The sequence below is a fragment of the Megalobrama amblycephala genome, linkage group LG9 (genome assembly GCF_018812025.1).
Source record: "Megalobrama amblycephala isolate DHTTF-2021 linkage group LG9, ASM1881202v1, whole genome shotgun sequence".
Classification (NCBI taxonomy): Eukaryota; Metazoa; Chordata; class Actinopteri; order Cypriniformes; family Xenocyprididae; genus Megalobrama; species Megalobrama amblycephala.
This window is the reverse complement of record NC_063052.1, coordinates 19,518,283-19,540,190: the sequence shown is the minus strand read 5'-3', so window position 1 is coordinate 19,540,190 and position 21,908 is coordinate 19,518,283. Positions and strand designations below refer to the sequence as shown.

Here is a 21,908-nt window from a genome sequence, read left to right as displayed (position 1 = left end):
CTCTTTTTGACACTTTTATATTCCAACCTATTACATTTTTCTTTCTTCCACACACTGAGGGACGATTTTAAAATACTATTATTTTCAGTAAATCAACAGATGTACATGGACATGATGATGCATGGTTATGTCACAAACCCACATTAGCAAGATTTCTCCATAACAGTAATTTAACAGCACAGCTGTATATATTTAATCATTTTTAGCTGTATTTTTCCCACCTGTTGTTGCAGCAGTAAGGTACAACAGAAAGTCAGAGCTGGAAGTGGACTCAACTTTAACATCAGTGTTACTTGCAATCTGTTCCTGTTTTATTCTCATAAAATGGTGGTCACGGGTTAACCGCGAGAATGGAAAGGGAAAAAAATGAAGAGAAAAAAAACCCAGCACGAATTATAGAGAGGAAAGAAACAGAGGGGAGTTCATAGGGTCGTATATCATTAAGCAATTGAGAAAGTTAATTAGGCAGCTCTGATAATTATTGCCATGGCAACCTGAGCGCACTCATGCACATTTGATTAATGAGGTGCCATTTATCCGAGCCAGTGAGACAGTACAGTCATAGAGGAGCGCGCGAGACCCCTAGTGGGACACAAAGACACTCTGCCGAAACAATGACAGGGCAGCTGAAACCTGGAGTTGATGCAGAAACTAAGAGCAAAATTGTATGCGAATTTAGCAGTAAAAGAAATACGATATCCTTGCATATATTGCTGAACCTAAATGCTAATAAGACAGAAATCTATTTGCATATAAATATGTTTCTTTTTCATATTAAAGGAAAAATGCAGTTTTAATGAATGGATTTATCTGGTCAAAATCTCAAAAAGATTTTTCCCATTTGCAGCTCTCTCATATCTTGTCATCTGCCCATACATGCATTTGTGTGTTGAATGTGAAGCCCATAGACAGCTTTGTCACACACTACCCTCTAGTGGACAAACTTCATTACTTATCCTCTCTACATTGAAGGCTTCTATGCATTTCAAACAATGGAAAACTGTTCATCACTCATAAATGTCATCCTGAAGAGTGTTGAGTCAGTCGAAAAATATTACTCAATAACTGCAGTAAAATTACAAGTAGGCTTAGATACCTTGTTAAAGTCTGCAATTAGCTACATTCTAAGTGTTAAGAGGTTTATGATTTTGATCAGGTGGGGAAAATAAAAAATCCCAGAGATTTACATTGAATGAAGTAGGCTATGGAGGACGAAATCTGCCAAAACAATAAATATAGAAATATGCGATATAATAATAGACACACACACACACACACACACACACACACACACACATACATTATATATATGTGTGTGTGTGTGTGTGTGTGTGTGTGTGTGTGTGTGTGTGTGTGTGTGTGTGTGTGTGTGTGTGTGTGTGTGTGTGTGTGTGTGTGTGTGTGTGTGTGAAGACTTCAGATGCAAAAGCCTGTAAGTGCCATCTGAAATTTTCTTCTAAAATGAGCATTTTTATCAAGCTTGTATGTCTTAATAAGTCCTTTTCATTGCCATTAGAGTGAAATTACTGCTATGTACATAAACATATATGTATTATGATTTTGAAGCTGTTTTGGAGGATTTCAGAGAGGAGACTTTTATTCTAGAAGGACATCGCAGCATTGTAACGCATGGTTTCTGGCAAACAGACAAAGAAGATGAAAGGTAATTCCAATACAAAGTTTAATGACAATAATGTACGAGACTGGACACTGAACTGAAAACAAGCAGGAACTGATATACAGAGAGCAGAGGATGAACTAATGATGAACAGCTGTGATGGTGAGTCCATGGTGACTGATGAGTGGTGGGAACTTAGAACAAAGGAACACATGTGACGAATGAAAACCAAAACAAACAGAACATGACGGTGACAGTGTGACAGTACATCCCCCTCCGGCGAGATGTGTCCTCGCGCCATAACAGAACATCAGAGGAAGGGCCAGATGGGGTTCTGGAGGTGGACAAAGTGATGGTGTCGGAGGAGTGGTGAAGGGTGGACGACGATCCCTTGGCGGCGTTGGTGGTGGACGGCCGATGGCGCAGACCCAGAGCTTGGCAGTGACGATAGCCCACGGTGGAGACAAGAGAAGGAGGCACCAAGGTGTAGATAGGACTGTCGACAACTGGGGGGCAACCAACGGAGGTGGAGCTGATGGATCCCAGGGCGCAGATGGAGAGCCGATGGAGCACAGAGTCATCGCTGGTCTCGGAGGCCTAGGCGACATCGCGGCAACGACCTCAGAGGAGAAGCCAGATCACCCGAGGACTGAGACGAAGCCGGTGTGGCCACGGACCGAGGTGAGTCAGAAGGGAAGGAGGAGCCCGCTGCAGCATAGGGGTGGAGGAACAGAGCGTAGCAGCAGGTCCCCAAGTCCGTGGCGGAGGTGGTGAGACAACTGACCAAGGACAAGCCGCTGGGACGAGGAAACCTGGGTGAGTTGAAAGGCAGAGGGGGTATGGTGGAGCCGAAGGTGGGAGGAGCCAGGGTGGAGCCGCCAGGTCGACAGGCCGAGACGGAGCAAAGCGATTAGAGGCCGGAGGCAGAGCCACAGGATCCATTCGCTTAGGCGCTGAAGGAGGTTGCACGACCTGAGGCTCGATGTCCCGGCATGGTGAATCTGGAGATGGTGAAGGGCGGCGAACCTCTAGCAGAGGCGGGGCTGGAGGACTGGCTGGGAAGGTTGGCGATGGAGACCTGTAAAGTTAGGATGTAGAGTACAGTCCATGGCAGTCTCTGTGCTGTTAGAAAGCAGCAATGAATGTTGAGAAATAGGGTGGGGTAGGGTGGGTGACGATACCGCACTGAAGTCTATCAGCCAATCCTGAGTCCATATTTCCACCAGTTCCTCCTCAGCCACAGATAGTACGGGCTCACCTCCTTGTTCAGATACACTGGGGGGCTCTTCTTCCGGGGTGAGGTTCTGTGCAGGCCACTTGTCTGGCTGACGTATTGGGTCTGGCTGACGCATCGCGGCAGGTGGTAGCTCTCTATCTGCGGGGGGCTCATGTGATCCTTCCGTGGTCACAGGTGGTGGAATAGGCTCTGGGTCAGCGTATCTGGGGTAGGGTGGGTGACGATACCTCCGCACTGAAGTCTATCAGCCAGGCCTCAGTCCGTATTTCCACCAGTTCCCCATCAACCACAGATGGTACGGGCTCACCTCCCTGATCAGATATGCTGGGGGGCTCCTCTTCCGGGGCGAGGTTCCGCGCAGGCCACTTGTCTGGCTGACGCATCAGGTCTCGCTGACACATTGCAGTGGGTTGTAGCTCTCCATCTGTGGGGGACTCACGTGATCCTTCCGTGGTCGTAGACAAACAGACAAAGGAGATGAAAGGTAATTCTAACACGAAGTTTAATGACAATTCAGGAAGAAGTAGCAAAACAAACATAAAATGTACAAGACTGGACACTGAACTGAAAACAAGCAGGAACTGATTTACAGAGAGCAGAAGATGAACTAATGATGAACAGCTGTGATGGTGAGTTAAGGGTGATATATACTTCTGCATCGGACCTACGCTGGAGCCTTTGCACCATAGGCTATGCGTTTGTTTTCATTTATACTTCTGCGTCGTTGTCCGCGTCGACGAGCATGCAGACCACTAGTAGGCAGTGTTTGCAGTCATGTTGAGTATCAAGGCAAAAGCCAAAGAAGAAGCAGCTTGTCATGTAAGTTGTCAGAGAAGCTTACAAATAGAAGCAGCAGAGAAGCGGCAAATAGGTAACGATTTTTGTTGCAGTATGACTGCACGTGTCCCCTGAAACAGAGCGTTTTTTCATTCCTATGGAAGTTGAAAACACTCGCTCTTCTCCAAGTGCTCCGCGCCAGTTTTTTTACCTGAGGGAGAGGGGTTCTATCAGACCAATCACAGTGCTCGTGGTCCGCGTAGAATTGACGCATTGTTACATTTTTGAAGAGGTGCACATCAGGCTATGTTGTAGGCTACGCGTGGTACACACAGCCTACGCCGTAGCTACGGTGTACACTTGATGCAGAAGTATAAATCAGCCTTTAGTGTCCATGGTGACTGATGAGTGGCGGGAACTTAGAACAAAGGAACACGTGACGAATGAAGACCAAAACAGAACATGATGGTGACAGTGTGACAAGGATATATCCTATAGAGTAACATTTTTGAAAGAGTTCATATTATTTCTGAGGATACTTTTATTTTATTGTTCTCTTATTTTAGAAGGAGTTTGGTTTTATTATTTTATTTTATTTTATTATTTTTTTTATTTATTTATTTTTTGGGAGTAGTATTTCTGAGAAGAGTTGTATTTTATTGTATTGCAGGAGGATGTTGATGGCTCACATGATGGGTAAAAGAGGAGGTGACTGCTTTAGTTTTATCATTTGTTTATGGTATGTTAAGGTACGATGTTGTACAATGATTGACTACATTAATGTGAAGAAAATTGTGCGAGGTAACCCATTTGATCCCCAAGTGATCACATGTATTTGATTCCTTGCATGTGAAATAAACTTTTCAATTTGAGTAACTGAAGTAACAATTTTTATTTGACCACTGACATCAATTATTGATTGTTATTAAAACATTACTAACTATGTGATATCTGAATGTGATGTTTGGAGACCCAGTATCCAAATATCCAGGAAGCTCCTGGGTCGGGGAGCTTCCTGGATATTTGGATATTGGATATTTAACACCTCTGTCTTCTAAGTTGGCTGTTTCTGTGTCCACAGGTCAGGCCCACAGGAAGAGGGAGTGGCAGAGTGGTCATCAGTCGTTCTCCTGTGAACAAGAGCTCAACAGGTGAGATTGAAATAAGGCTGGGCGGTGTAAAGTGAACAGATCAATGGTACTTGCGCTGACACACACCCGAAACACGCACACAGAAAGCCTCTTCTCAGACAACATACAATCCTGTATAGAATTCTATTTTTCGACTTATTGCTCTTGAATTGTCAAATACACACAAAATTGTCAAAATGGCTGTCATGCTGAGTATTACAATGTCAGTTATGTCATAAATAAAACATTGCTATGTATTTAATAAAAATCAATGTTTATTTAATTATATTATATTTAATATAATATAAACATATTAGAGATATGGCCCATATGATCTTTATGGGCCATTACCAGTACTGAGCTACATGCACCATAGTTGGCCAAATGAAGCCAGGAAATGTATGTTCTCTTTTTAATAAAAGATCAGATAAGAATAAGAATAAGAAAAATAACTATATTGTGAAATATAGTTAAATTGTGAAATATATAGTTATAATTGTGAAATAAAATGACTGTTCGTTTTGTGAAGTAAGATTTTGGGACATTTATGCAGGCTTTAAGCAGAAGTCAGCTTGGAAATGTTTCCATTAATTTGGATTTGTAACATAAGTTTAGTAGTGATGGCTACGAGAGCGACTTATACATTGATGTGGAAGCCTGAATGTGGTGACTTACTAATTATTTGATGCTTAAAAAAAAGCTCAACAATGTCTTGCTAACAGGAGCACCGGATTACTGCCCACCTGAAGTCTTGACAGAACCTTGATTCCATGCCGTCCCAATAAATGTCTGAGCTCTAGGTGTGTTGTTGTACAAGATGGCGAACGCATGTCCTCCTTTTCGCAATAGAACAGAAATCACACAAACCAAAGTTACATTTCAGAACTCCAGATTATCCAAAGGCGAGTGAATAATATTGACAACATTGATAAACACACACATATAGCAAAGGCTCTGTTCAGAGACAGTTAAAGGTGAAGTATGTAAGATTTTTTTTTTATAGCTTAACATATAATGAGAGTTTGGGGCGTGGCTACTGTAGCAAACAAAGCCATGGGAAATCAGTTACAGAAGTGAAAGCCAAAATTGACTGCATTTTTACCTTCGAAGATTAAACGGGTCATGAACACGTCAAAATGAACAGAGCATTATGATGCTACACGCTACAAAGCATGCTTCAATACCACACAGCATCATCATGCACATGTTTGGAAAGAAAAAATTTCATTAAAGCAAATGCAACACAGCTAAAAGTATTCCTAATATGTTGGAACTGAAACATGCTTTCACAAGAACCAGTAAGAGCTTAGTTTGTGATGTTTAAGTTGCGGAAGACACTGTGCACGGAAAGGGACTTTGTAAGGTTTTTTGGAAATATTCTTTATTTTGTAATTTCGCTCAGTGCCACTAATGTTGCAGAAACGACATACTTCACTTTTAATGTAAAGATAAGGAACATTTTATGGTATATTAATCATGTTTTAGATGCTGTTTTCATAGATGTCAAGTCACATGGTCATGACTAACCAGCCTTCTCAAACAGGAAAATAACAGAATCAGTGATGCAACCAGAATTAATTTCTGTTGTAAATCAGCTCTAAAAAATCATTCATGAGTTGTTGATCTTTGTATTGGATAGGAAATAACATACTTGCTGTCCTTGGTGGAGGGCTTGAGCTCGAGACTTGACCCAAAGCCTTAAGTCCAACCCCAACCTGACAAGTCTGAGCAAGAACGCGAGAGAAAGCGAGAGGAAAGAAGTCATCAAGTCATCACAGCGACATTTGCTTTGTTTTTATATGACCAATCTGTATATATGTATATATCATTTGAATAAATGAAATGCTTTTAAACAGTCTCGGCCTTTGAGAAAACTTGTGAAAAAAGTGAAAAGGCAAAGACCTATTTTTGTGATAAAACTAAATAAAAATGTAAATAAGAATCTACATGGTTGCAAACTTCAGTGCATTGTAGAGTCTGTCTAAAACATAACCCTACAATAAATGAGACTAGAGCCTGTGGACAATAATAGTAATAATTTGGTGCATGACACCCCCATTGGTTATTTAGGTTAAAGGGGTGGTTGATTATGATTTCTCCAATGGTGAGAGATACAGACCCTCTTATCTCCCTATAATACAATCTCTGGCCATGTTATTGCAGTACAGTACTTAACACAAATGCAATGTCTTAGATGTCTTGGTGTCTTAGAAGCAAGATGACATGACAAGTTATAATCATAATTAAACTAAACTATACCTGTTCTATCTTCATGCATCATACATTCTCTGACTCTGTAGGATCTTACAACAGTTCCCACACGAGCGATTTATCATAACATAATATGCTAATAAATGACTTTAAGATAGTTAACTGCAAATCAGCTACATAAATTCATCCACTAACCGTTCAGAAACGTCCTGTTGCACTTAACATGTTGTCACTTCTTGAGTCTCTCCATCACTGTCAGACTCTGGTTTGAAAATAAATGCCTGAACAGTTTCTGACATTTTGAATCTGCGTGAGGCAATCGCATGAGCTCTTGAAACTCCGCCTTCTTCTTGAGAGCAGCAGCTCATTTGCATTTAAAGGGACACACACAAGCACAAACTGAGCGTTTTTGCTCACCCTTAAAAAGTGACACATTTAACATGCTATAAAAATTATCTGTAGGGTATTTTGAGCTAAAACTTCACATATACACTCTGGGGACATTAGAAACTTATTTTACATCTTGTAAAAGTGGCATTACCCCTTAATAGTTATCCAAAAACAAATAAAAAGTTGTCATCAATTAGATTTTGGTCACGTCTTCCCTTCATGAAGTCCAAATTTGTCATTCTTTGGTAACAACGTTTTCCGCGGTTAATGTTAATGTGAATAAATGAATGAAAAACAATTTTTACAAAAGGATCAAAGAAATTATGGAGGATAAAACCATATAAATCAGAGTATCACAGAACCAGTTTGACTTGGGCCAGTTTTCTACACCACCCACAAGATCTTTGCAGTCATGTTGGTGATTTTTTTAAAGGGACTATGCTACGTATATGTAAGAATTTTCATGTATTATTATTATTATTTTTTTTCTAATGTATGAACAGTGTGTAACGTAACTGACCCACCTGAATTCCTAGGTTGTCTACGAAAGGAACATCCCGAGAGCCTCTCTTCTGTTCTATAACACATGAAATGAATGTTTATGTTCTGGATAATGCCGAAAGAGCTATTCTGTAACGTAATGCCAATGTGTCATGCAAATAAAAGGGGCCAATTAAAACTATAGTCTCATATAGCTATATCTATAGGCTATTATAGTCTCAAATATACTTTATAATCGAACTATCATAACTGTGTAATTTAAATGACCTAATCGGTCGTCAGTCATGATGCTGGTGAACCGCAGAGCAAATGTATCCACATGGTTATCAGATGCTTTCTTAACTGCTGCTTTCTCACCGCTGTCATTTTTTTTTTTTTTTTTTTTTAAGAGGAAAGCGCATATTTACATATTCATCTCGTTGCTCTCAGCAGTATGGACAGCATCTGGGTGTTTGTTAAAAATATACTGCTTACAAAGATATTTCCAATTTTTTTTTACTTCTAAGCAAAGAATGAAAAAGAACTTCACTGTGAGTATTGAATCGTGTTTAGTATGTGTACATCAGGGTTGCCAGGTTTTCGGTTTTCACAAAAAAAAAAACCCGGGGAAATTCTCATTCCAGGGGCTAAATATCATGTTACTTGGGGTAGCTTCAACCCGCGGACATTAATAACAACCTGCGGCAGCAGTGTTAAAGAAGCCCAATTCCACGGGAGAAACACAGACTTGGCAACACTGGTGTATGTACTATGCCTGCACTAGCAAGGTTTCTGGCTGCAGTCCACTTAAAGGGACAGTTCACCCAAAAATGAAAATTCTGTCATTGTTGTTGTAGTCTGGAGAAAAAAGAAAAACTACAGAAATCAGTGGGGCCCATCAACTGTTTGGTTGCTGACATTCTTCAAAATATCTTTTGTGTTTAGCAGAATAAAGTAAATCAAATTGAAAAAAAAAAAAAAGACCCCTTTAACAGCCACTGGGGCCGGTTGCTGCTAAACTAGTCTTACAAGCAGTCATCTTCTTTTTTCTTTAAGGCTATTCATAACTTTAAGTCAGTTACATAAAAATGTAGATTGGTCTAATTTGATACCGAAAAGTAAAACTGGTTTCCCCTTGGCTAACTGCTAGTTGACAGAAACAAGGGTTTCTGAATACTACATATAGCCCTTGAAGGAAAAAAAAAAACACCTATTATCAATGCACATCAGCATGTTAAGGGCAAGGAATACTGTTTATTAGACAAATAATCCAAAAACAACAGGAATTCCTTTCATCTTTTCATGTTTAGTCTTTTTCATCTGTGCTTTTCACTCACAAGTCCATCGCATTCAGAAGATATAAAAAATATATATAAAAACATTAACAAAACAGTTCACATTACAAGGCAACTCCCAGCGCTTCTATTCTCTCTTCCTCAGTTTGAACTTCTTTCTAAACCAATGTACAGGCTACACAGCCTCAGTTTTCTGAACCATTTCATAAAATATGTCCTATATGTAAGACAATCTGCCTCATAACAGTGAAATAGATTAAACGCGTTGCTCAAACCGACAGACTTAATTCCTATAGCCTTACATTTAGTGTAACGTTTGGTTTGTACTTCAAATAAGTACTAGAAAATGTCATTTTAATAACTTAAATGAAAGTACAATTGCAAATTCTGTGGCAGGTTTGCCCAGGGAATAAGCTCTTAGGCTTTTTTTTTTTTAAAAAAAAGCTAAATCTATGTATTAAATACATGTTGTTGTTAAAACGCAGTGGTTGCTGCACGCTGTCAACTTCTGAGAGATAGAACGCATTTACCCAAACAACCTCCTCATATCTACTGGATCCGGACCAAGCTTTCCTTCTGTATTTGTTCGGTTTATCTCAGGAAAGCCTGAAACAATCAACACATAATACGAGGTGCTAGTAATAATAATCTGTCAAAAGTTTGGAATAAATAATAAATAATAAACTTTAAATATTTTTGAAAGAATTTCTTATGCTCAGCAAGACTGAATTTGATTTATCAAATACACTCAGTGATATTTTGTAATATTATTTCAATTGAAAAGAACTGTTTTCTATTTTTTTATATTTTAAAATGCAATTTATTGTTGTGACGACAAGCTGGATTTTCAGCAACCATTACTAATATCTCACAGTACTGTTACTATTTTCACTATATTTTTTTGATCAAATAAATGCAGCCGTGGTGAGCATAAGAGACTTCTTTCAAAAGCAATAAAAACAATCTTAATCATTCCAAACTTTTGACTGGTTGTGTACAATGACATGATGGCCAGGTAAACCTCATGAAACATATCAAAAATATGTTTGGGTTATTAAATTTAGCATGAAGAAAATGAAAGATTAAAACCATTAAGATTTCTTTGCATTATGAAATTTTCTCAATTAAACACTTTCTCCAAACATTATCACTAATGTGTTTATCATGGTAGTTTTCCTTGTACTGCTTTTACTGCCATTTCTGATAAATTGTATACAATTAAATAATAATTCCAGACAGTATGATTTTAATTAATGTTAATTAGGGGAGACAAATGTTCTTCTGAAGAAAATGTCACAATGCAAAATAAAACTTAGTTAAATTAACAAGCTTCATTCTTATGCAATATATAATCTCAATTAGAATTTTTTTCTTTCCAAATATGAGGTGGAATATGCACTAAATATTTCTTTGCGATATTCCCTCTCCTCGAGAGTTTATAGTGTCAGACGCCACACCATGAGTAACCCCCACAATAATGCCTCAACCGGCAACAGGTAGAATTATGTATTTAAAGTATGTATCAGAAATGCTGCAAATATGAAGTTTGGAACCAATAACTTCAAATGAACTCCAAGATGTAATCTTCAAATCTGTCATATGTTGGCTGTATGCATCCTGTTGTGTAGTAAAACGGCATGTTAAATCAGCAGGGAGGGGGTGGGCTTTTTCCCAGGCCACGCCTCCTTGGCATATTTTTTCTTGCGAGGCTCGTTGAGGGGTTCGGCTGAATAGGGTCCAGGAGCGGGGGTGGGGTTCAACATAGCGGGGGGCTGCACTGTTGTGGGCGAGAGATCAATCTCTGGGGCGGGGTTGGGGAAGGGCAGAGGCATCCCGCCCATGATGGCAGATGACCCTCCTCCCTGACCTCCGCCCCCTTGTCCTGCCTCGTGACTGGTGGGCGGCAGGTCGCCGTAGAGCCCAGCACTGAGGGGGAAGTTCTGTAACCGACGTGCTACGCTTTCATCCAATCCCAGCGTGCTGTGGCCTTCCAGTTTCTTTTTCTGCGGTACAGAAAAAAAAAGTTCTGTAACTGCCCTAAGTAGCATGAAAAGCAAAGAAGCTATTGCAGAGAAACACAAAGGTCTAAAGACAGAGTTCTAAAGACATCCAAGGTCAGATGTCTTTACATTAGGAGTCAGATTTGACGAGTCAGACTATGAGGAAGCCTTTTAGAAGCCATTACTCCCACATTATACAATTTCCTGTTTGTGAGCCATGCAACAAACAACTTAAATTGTATTGATAGAAGGGCTGTTCTCAAATCCATTAAAATCGATGACGACAAGCTAAAACAATGAAGCAAACCAGCAGGCCAATGATTGTACCTTAATAGGAACCACAGCTGTCTGTACCATGTTTCTGAAGCGTCCTACCGAAGGGTCCACATCCTCTGTGGAAAGAGGAGAGATATTTAACAAAAGTCACAACATGAACAAAGAATGGGAGAAGAGAGTGTGTAAAGACTAAGCCATTCCAGAGAGATGGAAACAAAGTGCTCAGAATGGAATATTAGCAGTGGTGGACAATAACAAAGTATTTTAGTTTAGTATTATTTAATTTTTTTGTTGTTTTTTTTACCATACTATGAAAGGCAATGGGGTCCATCAACTGTTTGGTTAGTCATACAGTCACGTGAACCATTGAAATTTCAAAATGGTTCGAAACACTTATGACGTAACTGAAAACAGTTTGATACACACTCCGAACCACTGATTCGAAACAAAAGATTCGTAAAGCTTCAAAGCTTCATGAAGTGGTTTTGAAATCGCCCATCACTAGATATTGTTGAATAAAGTCGTTATTTTGTTTTTTTTGGTGCACAAAAAGTATTCTCGTTGCTTCATAACATTAAGGTTGAACCACTGTAGTCATATGAACTGTTTTAAATATATCTTTAGTAGCTTTCTGGGCATCTGAAAGTGTTAATTATCTTGCTGTCAATGGAATCCTCACTGAGCCATCAGATTTTATCAAAAATATCTTAATTGACCCTTCGCAAAGACCCGCCCCCCTTAGTTACTGTTGCTTTGTCTGACAAGCCATGGTGCTATCACGCCACACGCAGTGAAAAATACATCGCGGAGCAACACATCGACAGACGAGACAGAACAGGTTACTTAAAATATTAAACAAAGTCCCAGCTTTCAAACTGTGTAGTTTTTTTAAGAAATTCAAAAAATAAAAAATGTTTTGTGGCTCTTTAATGTGTTGTGACAGATTGCTGTAGTGCCTCAGCTCAAGAGGCTCATAAACCGATCATCTCTTCCTACTAGTTCATTTATAGGATCAAATAAACATGAATGAACATGAGAAGAAATGTTTTAATACATTTAGTAATATTACAAAATGTTTTTATTGTCACTTCTGCTAAATTTAATGAATCCTTGCTGAATAAAAGTATTTCTTTCCAAAAATAAACAAAAAAATCTCACTGGGCCCAAAATTTTGAACAGTAATCTACATTTATATTTGCATTCTATGTGTAGTTGTCTGTGTACCTGGGTTTATGATCTCCTCTTCTTCACTGAAAGACACTCGTGAGCTTCTCCTTTTCCTCTTGGGTCTCTGGATCTCCAGGTTTCCTTCCTCGATGGTTAGTGTAGAAATGCGTTTGTTATGAGCCGTGTTGAATTCAGTAAGGTTCTGTTCAGTAAGGGGGGAGGGGTGGACATTCAGAAAACCATTTTTTTTTTTTTTAAATCAGTTTGAATTAATGATTCAATGACAAAAAAAATTTAACAGTCACTTGTTGCCACCTACTGGCATAACGATGTAATTGATGCAATCTTTATTTGAAGCATCAAGTTACTTTCAAAGTGTGTTTGAAAAGTAGTCATAGTGTTTGAAAATAAGTCAGTGTTTATATCCGAACTATAAACTTTATTCCAGTACTTCTATGATAATATGAATTATTGTAAAAGACAGAAATAATGATATGTGGTTGAAGCAGTTTCATATCTATACACGATGACAACTGCTTTCTCAGTGTCGACGGCAGCATCACCATAGATTTCACCGTAGACATTCTCTGTGATCGTACTTGTCAAAGGTTTAATAGACATAGCCAAACCATTGACTTTTAGAAATTTTTAATTTAGTGTTTTTTTATTAAAGGTGCCATCGAATGAAAAATTGAATTTACCTCAGCATAGATGAATAACAAGAGTTCAGTACATGGAAATGACATGCAGTGAGTCTCAAACACCATTGTTTCCTCCTTCTTATGTAAATCTCATTTGTTTAAAAGACCTCCGAAAAACAGGCAAATCTCAACATAACACCGACTGTTACGTAACAGTCGGGATCATTAATATGTATGACCCCAATATTTGCATATGCCAGCCCATGTTCAAGGCATTACACAAGGGCAAAACGTTTGGATGTGCACAGCTGAATCATCAGACTAGGTAAGAAAGCATAGCCTGGTAATACCAGACTCTGCTACTTCACTTTGCTTCGTAGACAGAGTCTGGAATGGCATAATAGAGAAGTGTTTTCTCTCTCGCTAGGGGGCGCTTGTCTGAAGTTTAAAATCATTGGTTACCCGTAAGCCAATCAGATACGTTTAGTTATGACGTATGTTATGGGCCTGTACAGCCGCATCGAAGCACAGACATCATGCATCGAACTCAAATCTATGATTGAACTTCCACTGTAAACCTGTTGTAAACACATGATGATGCGAGCGAAATACCGGAGTGAACATGGCTGTAAACGACTTTTGCAGATTATGCGAAGTTAATGCATCCCGAAGTTTGCATCCCGTGTCTCGTTTCCCATTTCTGCGGTCGTTTCGGTTTTCGATTTCTCTAACCTACAATGTAAAACTCGGCGCTTAGCATCTACGTCACGGCTCTCAGCCCGCCCTCTGTTCGTTGATTGGCCCGGCTGTTTCCAGACCGGTGGCAAACACAAAGCTCTGACGCTGTATCAGACTGAGTACAGAAGCGAAATGAAATTGAGCGGAAGTAGGAAGTCTGACGTAGTCAGGCTAAAGAAAGCAGGGACAATAGCGAAAAATGGCAGATGGAGCACTAATAACTGATCCATGATATCATGTTATTTTTAGTGATATTTGTGAATTGTCTTTCTAAATGTTTCGTTAGCATGTTGCTAATGTACTGTTAAATGTGGTTAAAGTTACCATCGTTTATTACTGTATTCACGGAGACAAGAGAGCTGTCGCTATTTTCATTTTTAAACACTTGCAGTCTGTATAATGCATAAACACAACTTTATTCTTTATAAATCTCTCCAACAGTATGTAATGTTAACTTTAGCCCGTTAGCCACGGAGCACAGCCTCAAACTCATTCAGAATCAAATGTAAACATCCAAATAAATACTATACTCACAGGAATCGATGCATGCATGCAGCATGAATGACGAACACTTTGTAAAGATCCATTTTGAGGGTTATATTAGCTGTGTGAACTTTGTTTATGCTGGTTAAGGCAGTCGAGAGCTCGGGGGCGGGGGAGCGCGAGATTTAAAGGGGCCGCGCACTGAATCGGTGCATATATAATTATGGCTCAAAATAGGCAGTTAAAAAAATTAATTAAAAAAAATCTATGGGGTATTTTGAGCTGAAACTTCACAGACACGTTCAGGGGACACCTTAGACTTATATTAAATCTTGTTACAACTGGTTCAAGGGCAACTTTAATTTGCTGCTATAAAGCACTACAGAGTGAACGAAACTTGGGAAAATGTTTTTAAATAAAAACTGTAAGAGTTGTCGGAAGCTTAGCGATGGTGACGTTGAAATCGTGCGACCACGGCGTAGTCCGTTTATAGCCTACCTTTAGGTTTTTACTTCTGGCGACTGCATTTAGGCTTCAAAATTCATAAAAGTTGTGTTCATCTGTGAAAATGATCTTGATGAACAAAACGTGCAAGTATCACAATCTTTTGTTGACCACAGAGCTTGTTTTTTGCGATAATCCAAAAGTTGGCCTACAAAGTGACGTCATACCCGCACCACTCTATTAGTAATAGTCTGACCAATAAAAAGCATTATTTACCATGAGGTCAGCTGTATGACCTCACACAGATACACATACCTCCAGCTCTGTCTCTTCCTCTGGCAGTCCCAGCAATCCCTTTAGTTCCTCATCCTCCACTCCTTTACTGTCTCCTGCAGCCGAGCTGCTTTGCGTCTGAGGCTTCTCTCTCAGCGTGTACACTCGTGTGGACGCTCCAAACGACATGGTCGAGTCGATCGGCACCTGCTGGGGTTTGTGGGGCTCAAGGCGTATTCTGCCCAGAAATGTGCCATGAGCTAAACAAAGATGAATCAAAATTAAATGAAAGCTAATCAATTCTGTTCAGAATTTGTTAAATTTGTGTCTTCTGGGGCCAGTTGTTCAAAAGTAATCTGATTTCGGCTATCGGATTGAATCAAATCTTGAAAATGGGTTGAAAAAAAGGATTCTGATTGGGATACTGATAAAATTGGGAAACTGGTCAAAAAATACAACTTTTTTATCATTTAATATACATACACACACATTTTTTATTTTGCTCTTGATTAGTTTTAACTGTTAAAATAATAAATTAGGGCTACATATTTAGCCTTTCGATAGCCAACTGTAAAGTAAAAAAGAGATTTTGGTGCCATAAAATAATCCCCAAACTGCTTTAAATATCAAACAAATTTCTCATATTTGTTCCGTAGAGCACTAGTATTCCAGATTTGGAATCTGAAAAAAAGTGTACAGGTGCTGGTCATATAATTAGAATATCATCAAAAAGTTGATTTATTTCACTAATTCCATTCAGAAAGTGAAACTTGTATATTATATTCATTCATTACACACAGACTGATATATTTCAAATGTTTATTTCTTTTAATTTTGATGATTATAACTGACAACTAAGGAAAATCCCAAATTCAGTATCTCAGAAAATTAGAATATTATGAAAAGGTTCAATATTGAAGACACCTAGTGCCACACTCTAATCAGCTAATTAACTCAAAACACCTGCAAAGGCCTTTAAATGGTCTCTCAGTCTAGTTCTGTAGGCTACACAATCATGGGGAAGACTGCTGACTTGACAGTTGTCCAAAAGACGACCATTGACACCTTGCACAAGGAGGGCAAGACACAAAAGGTCATTGCAAAAGAGGCTGGCTGTTCACAGAGCTCTGTGTCCAAGCACATTAATAGAGAGGGGAAGGGAAGGAAAAGATGTGGTAGAAAAAAAGTGTACAAGCAATAGGGATAACCGCACCCTGGAGAGGATTGTGAAACAAAACCCTTTCAAAAATGTGGGGGAGATTCACAAAGAGTGGACTGCAGCTGGAGTCAGTGCTTCAAGAACCACTACGCATAGACGTATGCAAGACATGGGTTTCAGCTGTCGCATTCCTTGTGTCAAGCCACTCTTGAACAACAGACAGCGTCAGAAGCATCTAAAGACAAAAAGGACTGGACTGCTGCTGAGTGGTCCAAAGTTATGTTCTCTGATGAAAGTAAGTTTTGCATTTCCTTTGGAAATCAGGGTCCCAGAGTCTGGAGGAAGAGATGAGAGGCACACAATCCACGTTGCTTGAGGTCCAGTGTAAAGTTTCCACAGTCAGTGATGGTTTGGGATGCCATGTCATCTGTTGGTGTTGGTCCACTGTGTTTCCTGAGGTCCAAGGTCAACGCAGCCGTATACCAGGAAGTTTTAGAGCACTTCATGCTTCCTGCTGCTGACCAACTTTATGGAGATCCAGATTTCATTTTCCAACAGGACTTGGCACCTGCACACAGTGCAAAAGCTACCAGTACCTGGTTTAAGGACCATGGTATGCCTGTTCTTAATTGGCAAGCAAACTCGCCTGACCTTAACCCCATAGAAAATCTATGGGGTATTGTGAAGAGGAAGATGCGATATGCCAGACCCAACAATGCAGAAGAGCTGAAGGCCACAATCAGAGCAAACTGGGCTCTCATAACACCTGAGCAGTGCCACAGACTGATCGACTCCATGCCACACCGCATTGCTGCAGTAATTCAGGCAAAAGGAGCCCCAACCAAGTATTGAGTGCTGTACATGCTCATACTTTTCATGTTCATACTTTTCAGTTGGCCAAGATTTCTAAAAATCCTTTCTTTGTATTGGTCTTAAGTAATATTCTAATTTTATACTGAATACTGAATTTGGGATTTTCCTTAGTTGTCAGTTATAATCATCAAAATTAAAAGAAATAAACATTTGAAATATATCAGTCTGTGTGTAATGAATGAATATAATATACAAGTTTCACTTTTTGTATGGAATTAGTGAAATAAATCAACTTTTTGATGATATTCTAATTATATGACCAGCACCTGTATATCTGGATCAGTGTGATCCAATCCAATTTTGCTTTGAAAAACCAGCACAAAAGTAAAATGGATTACCTGATCCTGGATAGCAAAACATGGGATTTCCAAATCCAGATCATTCTGATCCAGATTAAACTTTTTGAACAACTGGCCCCTGCAGAGCTGCACTCACTGCTGTTGAGGTCAATGAGAAAGACCCTCTTAAGGTGTCTGTGGTAGACCAGCGCCGCGTGGACACGCGAGCATGACTGGTGGTCTATCGTAAAATCGCATTGGTCTGGGTTCCTTCCAAACAGATAGAACTTCTTCTCATCAATGATCAATTTCTGCAGATGACAAGAAGGGTGTATAGTCTGGGTTATTAAGACATAAGAGAATATGGCACCTACAATATTCAAATGAGTTTGACACAAAAGTATTTATACTATTATAAGGGGGTCAAAATTCATTAAAGTTAAAATTGACAGTACAGCCAATTTCAGAGAGGGCTGATAGTTCCCCAAAAATGAAAATTCTGTCATCATTTACTCACCTTCTTGTCATTCCAAACCAGATTTACTTACACTTTCTTCTGTGGAACACAAAATAAGATATTTTGAAGCATGTTGGTAACCAAACAGTTTTCTCAAAATGTCTTTTTTTTTTTTTGTTTCACAGAAAAAGTGAGTTATACAGTTTTGAAACAACATGAAGATGAGTAAATGATGACAGAAGTTTAAATTGTTTTCAACACATTTTCACCAATGTATTTCCTAACTTTTCCAAGCTTTTTGGAACCTTGTTTATTTTCCAACACTTACTGACTCAGCAGAATATATTTATATAATGGGGAAACAAGCCCACCACGTCAAATTCAGGAGTCATAATAACAACATTTTCCACTATACACAGTCTTACCTCTATTAATTTGTCTCCTTTAACCACGTCCAGATGGAGTCCGGGTGGAGGTTTTCCTGCCCTGAGGTTAAATTAAATCAAACAATCAATGGGACAAAATTCATTCATTTTTTGCTCTGTTAGACCTTTCATATTTACAATTTCATTTCTATATGTTCTATGCACAAATGCATGTGTGCATTTATTTGTAAGATCGATGTACTGTATATATTAATAAATTACAATATTAAAGTGGAATAAAGGCAAATTAGTCTGTATGTTTGATGAGACCTATGAACTTTATTCGACACTAAACACCGGAATCGGCAATGCACCACTAGATCACATCCCTGTATTTATATATACCATAATTCAGATATAAAAGGGACTTAAAATATTTTAATAGCATATAATGTAATGCAGACATGCTGAGTGATTTTTATATGCTGCTGTGCATTGAGTTACTGTCCACGCCTGTAAGATCATATAGGAGTGAGTTGCATTGTTTTTATTTATGCAGCCATAATTCACTCATCCGCTCCACAAACATGCATGCATGTTTTTTAATTGCAATAATAATGTAATTAGCTTCTCATCTCACCATGACGGGCAGTCAAAGACAGCTGTGTTTGTGCTTGCATTCGCCGCCATTTTGCACAGTCGCGGGGAATACTGGGTAATTACCGGGTGTCGCTAAGGATTGTGGGATTTGTAGTTCGTTCGATACTTCATGCAGTTAAAGGCACAATTATGTAAGAATTTTGCAGTAAAATATCCAAAAACCACTAGGCCAGTGTTATATATTTTGTTCACTTGAGTACTTACAATATCCCAAATGTTTCCAACTATTTGTAAATCTTGAGAAAATTGCAATTTTAAAAGGCTCCGGGACGTGTGAGGAGTCCCTTCAATTGTGTCATACCCGCATTATCCTCGGTTTCCGGTTTCATTTTGTAGAAACCATGGAAACACCAAAGATGCTTTAATATATTACATGTTTTAATAAACAAGGGAACAACTGTTTTGATAGCTTAAAACAGTCTTATTGTTTAAATCTAGTTCTTGATTTTTGCGAGTACCATGCTTTACCATGCCTCAGAGAAAAACACTATTTTGTGAAGTAGCTAACATAGCATAATCAGATGCAGCTTTATTTTTAGTAACAGTAATACAGCATTTTATGCCATTTATCAACACCAGCCAACCAGCATTTAATATTCTAAAATCGATCTATCTTACTGCAGTGTGCAACAGTGTCTCAGTCACCGAGTGAACGCACAGAGTAACGTTATAACATTTTCAACACAGTCAAATGTATCTAATATGATAAACAGCTCTGTGTTACCTCATACTCATGACTGGAAAAATGGAAGCAGCGCAGGCGACTGTGGCATAATAAAAGTTCCACTACTCGTGAGGCGTGTGTTGCGTGTGTTGCGCGTTGCGCAATCGCTCCAGCAGCCTCGTTCAGCTCCCACAACACTCAGCCCTGCTCTGCTTCACACTACAGTAACGTTAATAATCGCATCCATGAACATGATTTCTTCCTGAGTCCTGTCCCTATTCTTTTGCACCGTCCGTTGAGGTGAAGACCACATGTAGATTCTGCTCTCATACTTGGTGTCATCAAGCTACGCCTTTGTTTTGAATAGGCTTCTAGCGATCTCTAGCAGACAAAATTATTACATACTGCACCTTTAATCGCAAACTCTGGATTAAACCTGAGTTGACAGAGAAAGTTTATACCGAGCGTTGTGCAACATCTGATCCTGATCTTAACCAGTGGACTTGATGAAACACAGTGTTCCAAAGTCCTCTTTTCAGATGAAAGTAAATTTTGCATTTCATTTGGAAATCAAGGTCCCAGAGTCTGGAGGAAGAGTGGAGAGGCACGGAATCCAACTTGCTTGAAGTCCAGTGTGAAGTTTCCCCAGTCGGTGATGATTTGGGCTGCCATGTCTTCTGCTGGTGTTGGTCCACTGTGTTTCATCAAGTCCACAGTCAACGCAGCCATCTACCAGGATATTTTAGAGCACTTCATGCTTCCTTCTGCTGACAAGCTTTATGGAGATGCTGATTTCATTTTCCAGCAAGATTTGGCAGCTGCCCACACTGCCAAAGGTACCAAAAGCTGGTTCAATGACCATGGTGTTACTGTACTTGATTGGCCAGCAAACTCACCTGATCTGAACCCCATAGAGAATCTATGAGGTATTGTCAAGAGGAAGATGAGAGACACCAGACCCAACAATGCAGATAACCTGAAGGCCGTTATCAAAGCAACCTGGGCTTCCATTACACCTGAGCAGTGCCACAGGCTGGTTGACTCCATGCCACGCTGCATTGATGCAGTAATTCATGCAAAAGGAGGCCAAACCAAGTATTGAGTGCATAGAAATTAACATACTTTCCAAAAGGCCAACAATTCATTATTTTTTTTTATTTTTATTTTTTTTATTGGTCTTACTAAGTATTCTAATTTGTTGAGCTAGTAAATTAACTTAAAGTACTTCAGTCTGTGTGCATTGAATTTATTTAATACACGAGTTCCACAATTTGAGTTGAATTACTGAAATAAATGAACTTTTCCACGACATTCTAACTTATTGAGATGCACCTGTATTGTTTTGTATGTATTTTTTTAATATTTTTAAGCCTCCTTCTGGAAATTTAAAATTGACTTTTTGTAATTACAGATTTGTATTGAAATTAAATGCATGGTGTATTAGACTAACAACAAAGTATCAAAAACTACTTTTTCTTTTCTTTTTTTTAAAACATGGTAATACCTGGATAACACTCAACTCTCAACAATGAAAAGCCCTTAAAACAGCAATTTCAGTCTTGATATAATAATAACAGGTCAACTTACGTCTGTATCTGCAGCCAGTCTGTTCAGTTTTGTAAAACTTTTCATGCCACTGATGACGAACGATGCCTTGCTTTGATCTTCCAAACTCATCACTGAATGCATAAATAATTGTCTTTTCATTGCTCTCATCTAATTTAAGTTATATTTCAGGCAGTTTTTGACATGCTAACAAGGTTCTTTGGCGTCCCTGTAAAAGACTGCAGGGTAAATACTTTCAGACCACTCAACAGACTTCACAAAACATATGAATTGTCAGCTAAGCTTTAAAGCAACACAACATATTGTAAAATGTATGTAACAAGAAGGTCAAAAATCCTAGTTCTCCAGTTTTGTTTTTTAAACTGTTAGTTCACCGCTGTGACCTGAATGTTCACCACATTAAACATCATCATTAAATTAAAAGTACTGTATACGTTATGTAAAAATATACAGGTTTCACTGTCAAATTTGTCATCTTGTTACCCTGACCAAAACGGTTTGGCTACCAACATTAAAAATAAATAAATAAATGTTCTCGAGTACTCCAGAAGAAAGTCATACATGTTTGGAACATGATGAATTTTATTTTCAAAATATTATTTTTGGGTGAACTATATCCCTTTAAGATGCTAAATATGTTTATGCAATAGAAGTTAAATAGTAAAATAAGCATTTTGGTACAAAGCGGCAATACATTTCTTATGTATATTCTCATTGGGAATTTCC

The 21,908-nt window shown here is 38.8% G+C and overlaps 1 protein-coding gene and 2 long non-coding RNA genes across 4 annotated transcripts; 1 reads left to right on the top strand and 2 right to left on the bottom strand.

Moving 5' to 3' along the window:
• Positions 1-4,509: 4,509 nt before the first annotated feature.
• LOC125275239 lies at positions 4,510-7,323 on the bottom strand. The gene is made up of 4 exons (XR_007186405.1): positions 7,169-7,323; positions 6,414-6,486; positions 5,506-5,598; positions 4,510-4,762 (listed from the first exon to the last, which is right to left on the bottom strand). It is a non-coding gene; the product is annotated as an uncharacterized LOC125275239 (long non-coding RNA).
• On the top strand, positions 4,694-6,705 carry LOC125275240. The gene is made up of 2 exons (XR_007186406.1): positions 4,694-4,783; positions 6,402-6,705. It is a non-coding gene; the product is annotated as an uncharacterized LOC125275240 (long non-coding RNA).
• A 1,754-nt stretch (positions 7,324-9,077) lies between the features above and the next one.
• ppp1r8a (protein phosphatase 1, regulatory subunit 8a) lies at positions 9,078-19,038 on the bottom strand. Of its 2 annotated transcripts, XM_048202018.1 has the most exons (8): positions 18,933-18,989; positions 18,353-18,413; positions 17,988-18,026; positions 17,531-17,781; positions 15,203-15,420; positions 12,639-12,783; positions 11,466-11,530; positions 9,078-11,141 (listed from the first exon to the last, which is right to left on the bottom strand). In XM_048202018.1, the coding sequence occupies exons 4-8, from the start codon at positions 17,550-17,552 to the stop codon at positions 10,779-10,781; spliced, it is 813 nt and encodes a 270-aa protein (XP_048057975.1). In that variant the 5' UTR covers positions 17,553-17,781; positions 17,988-18,026; positions 18,353-18,413; positions 18,933-18,989; the 3' UTR covers positions 9,078-10,778. The 2 variants fall into 2 exon arrangements, with proteins under 2 accessions (XP_048057975.1, XP_048057974.1); XM_048202017.1 differs by lacking the exon at positions 17,988-18,026 and having other exon boundaries at positions 17,628-17,781; positions 18,933-19,038.
• Between the last annotated feature and the right edge of the window lie 2,870 nt (positions 19,039-21,908).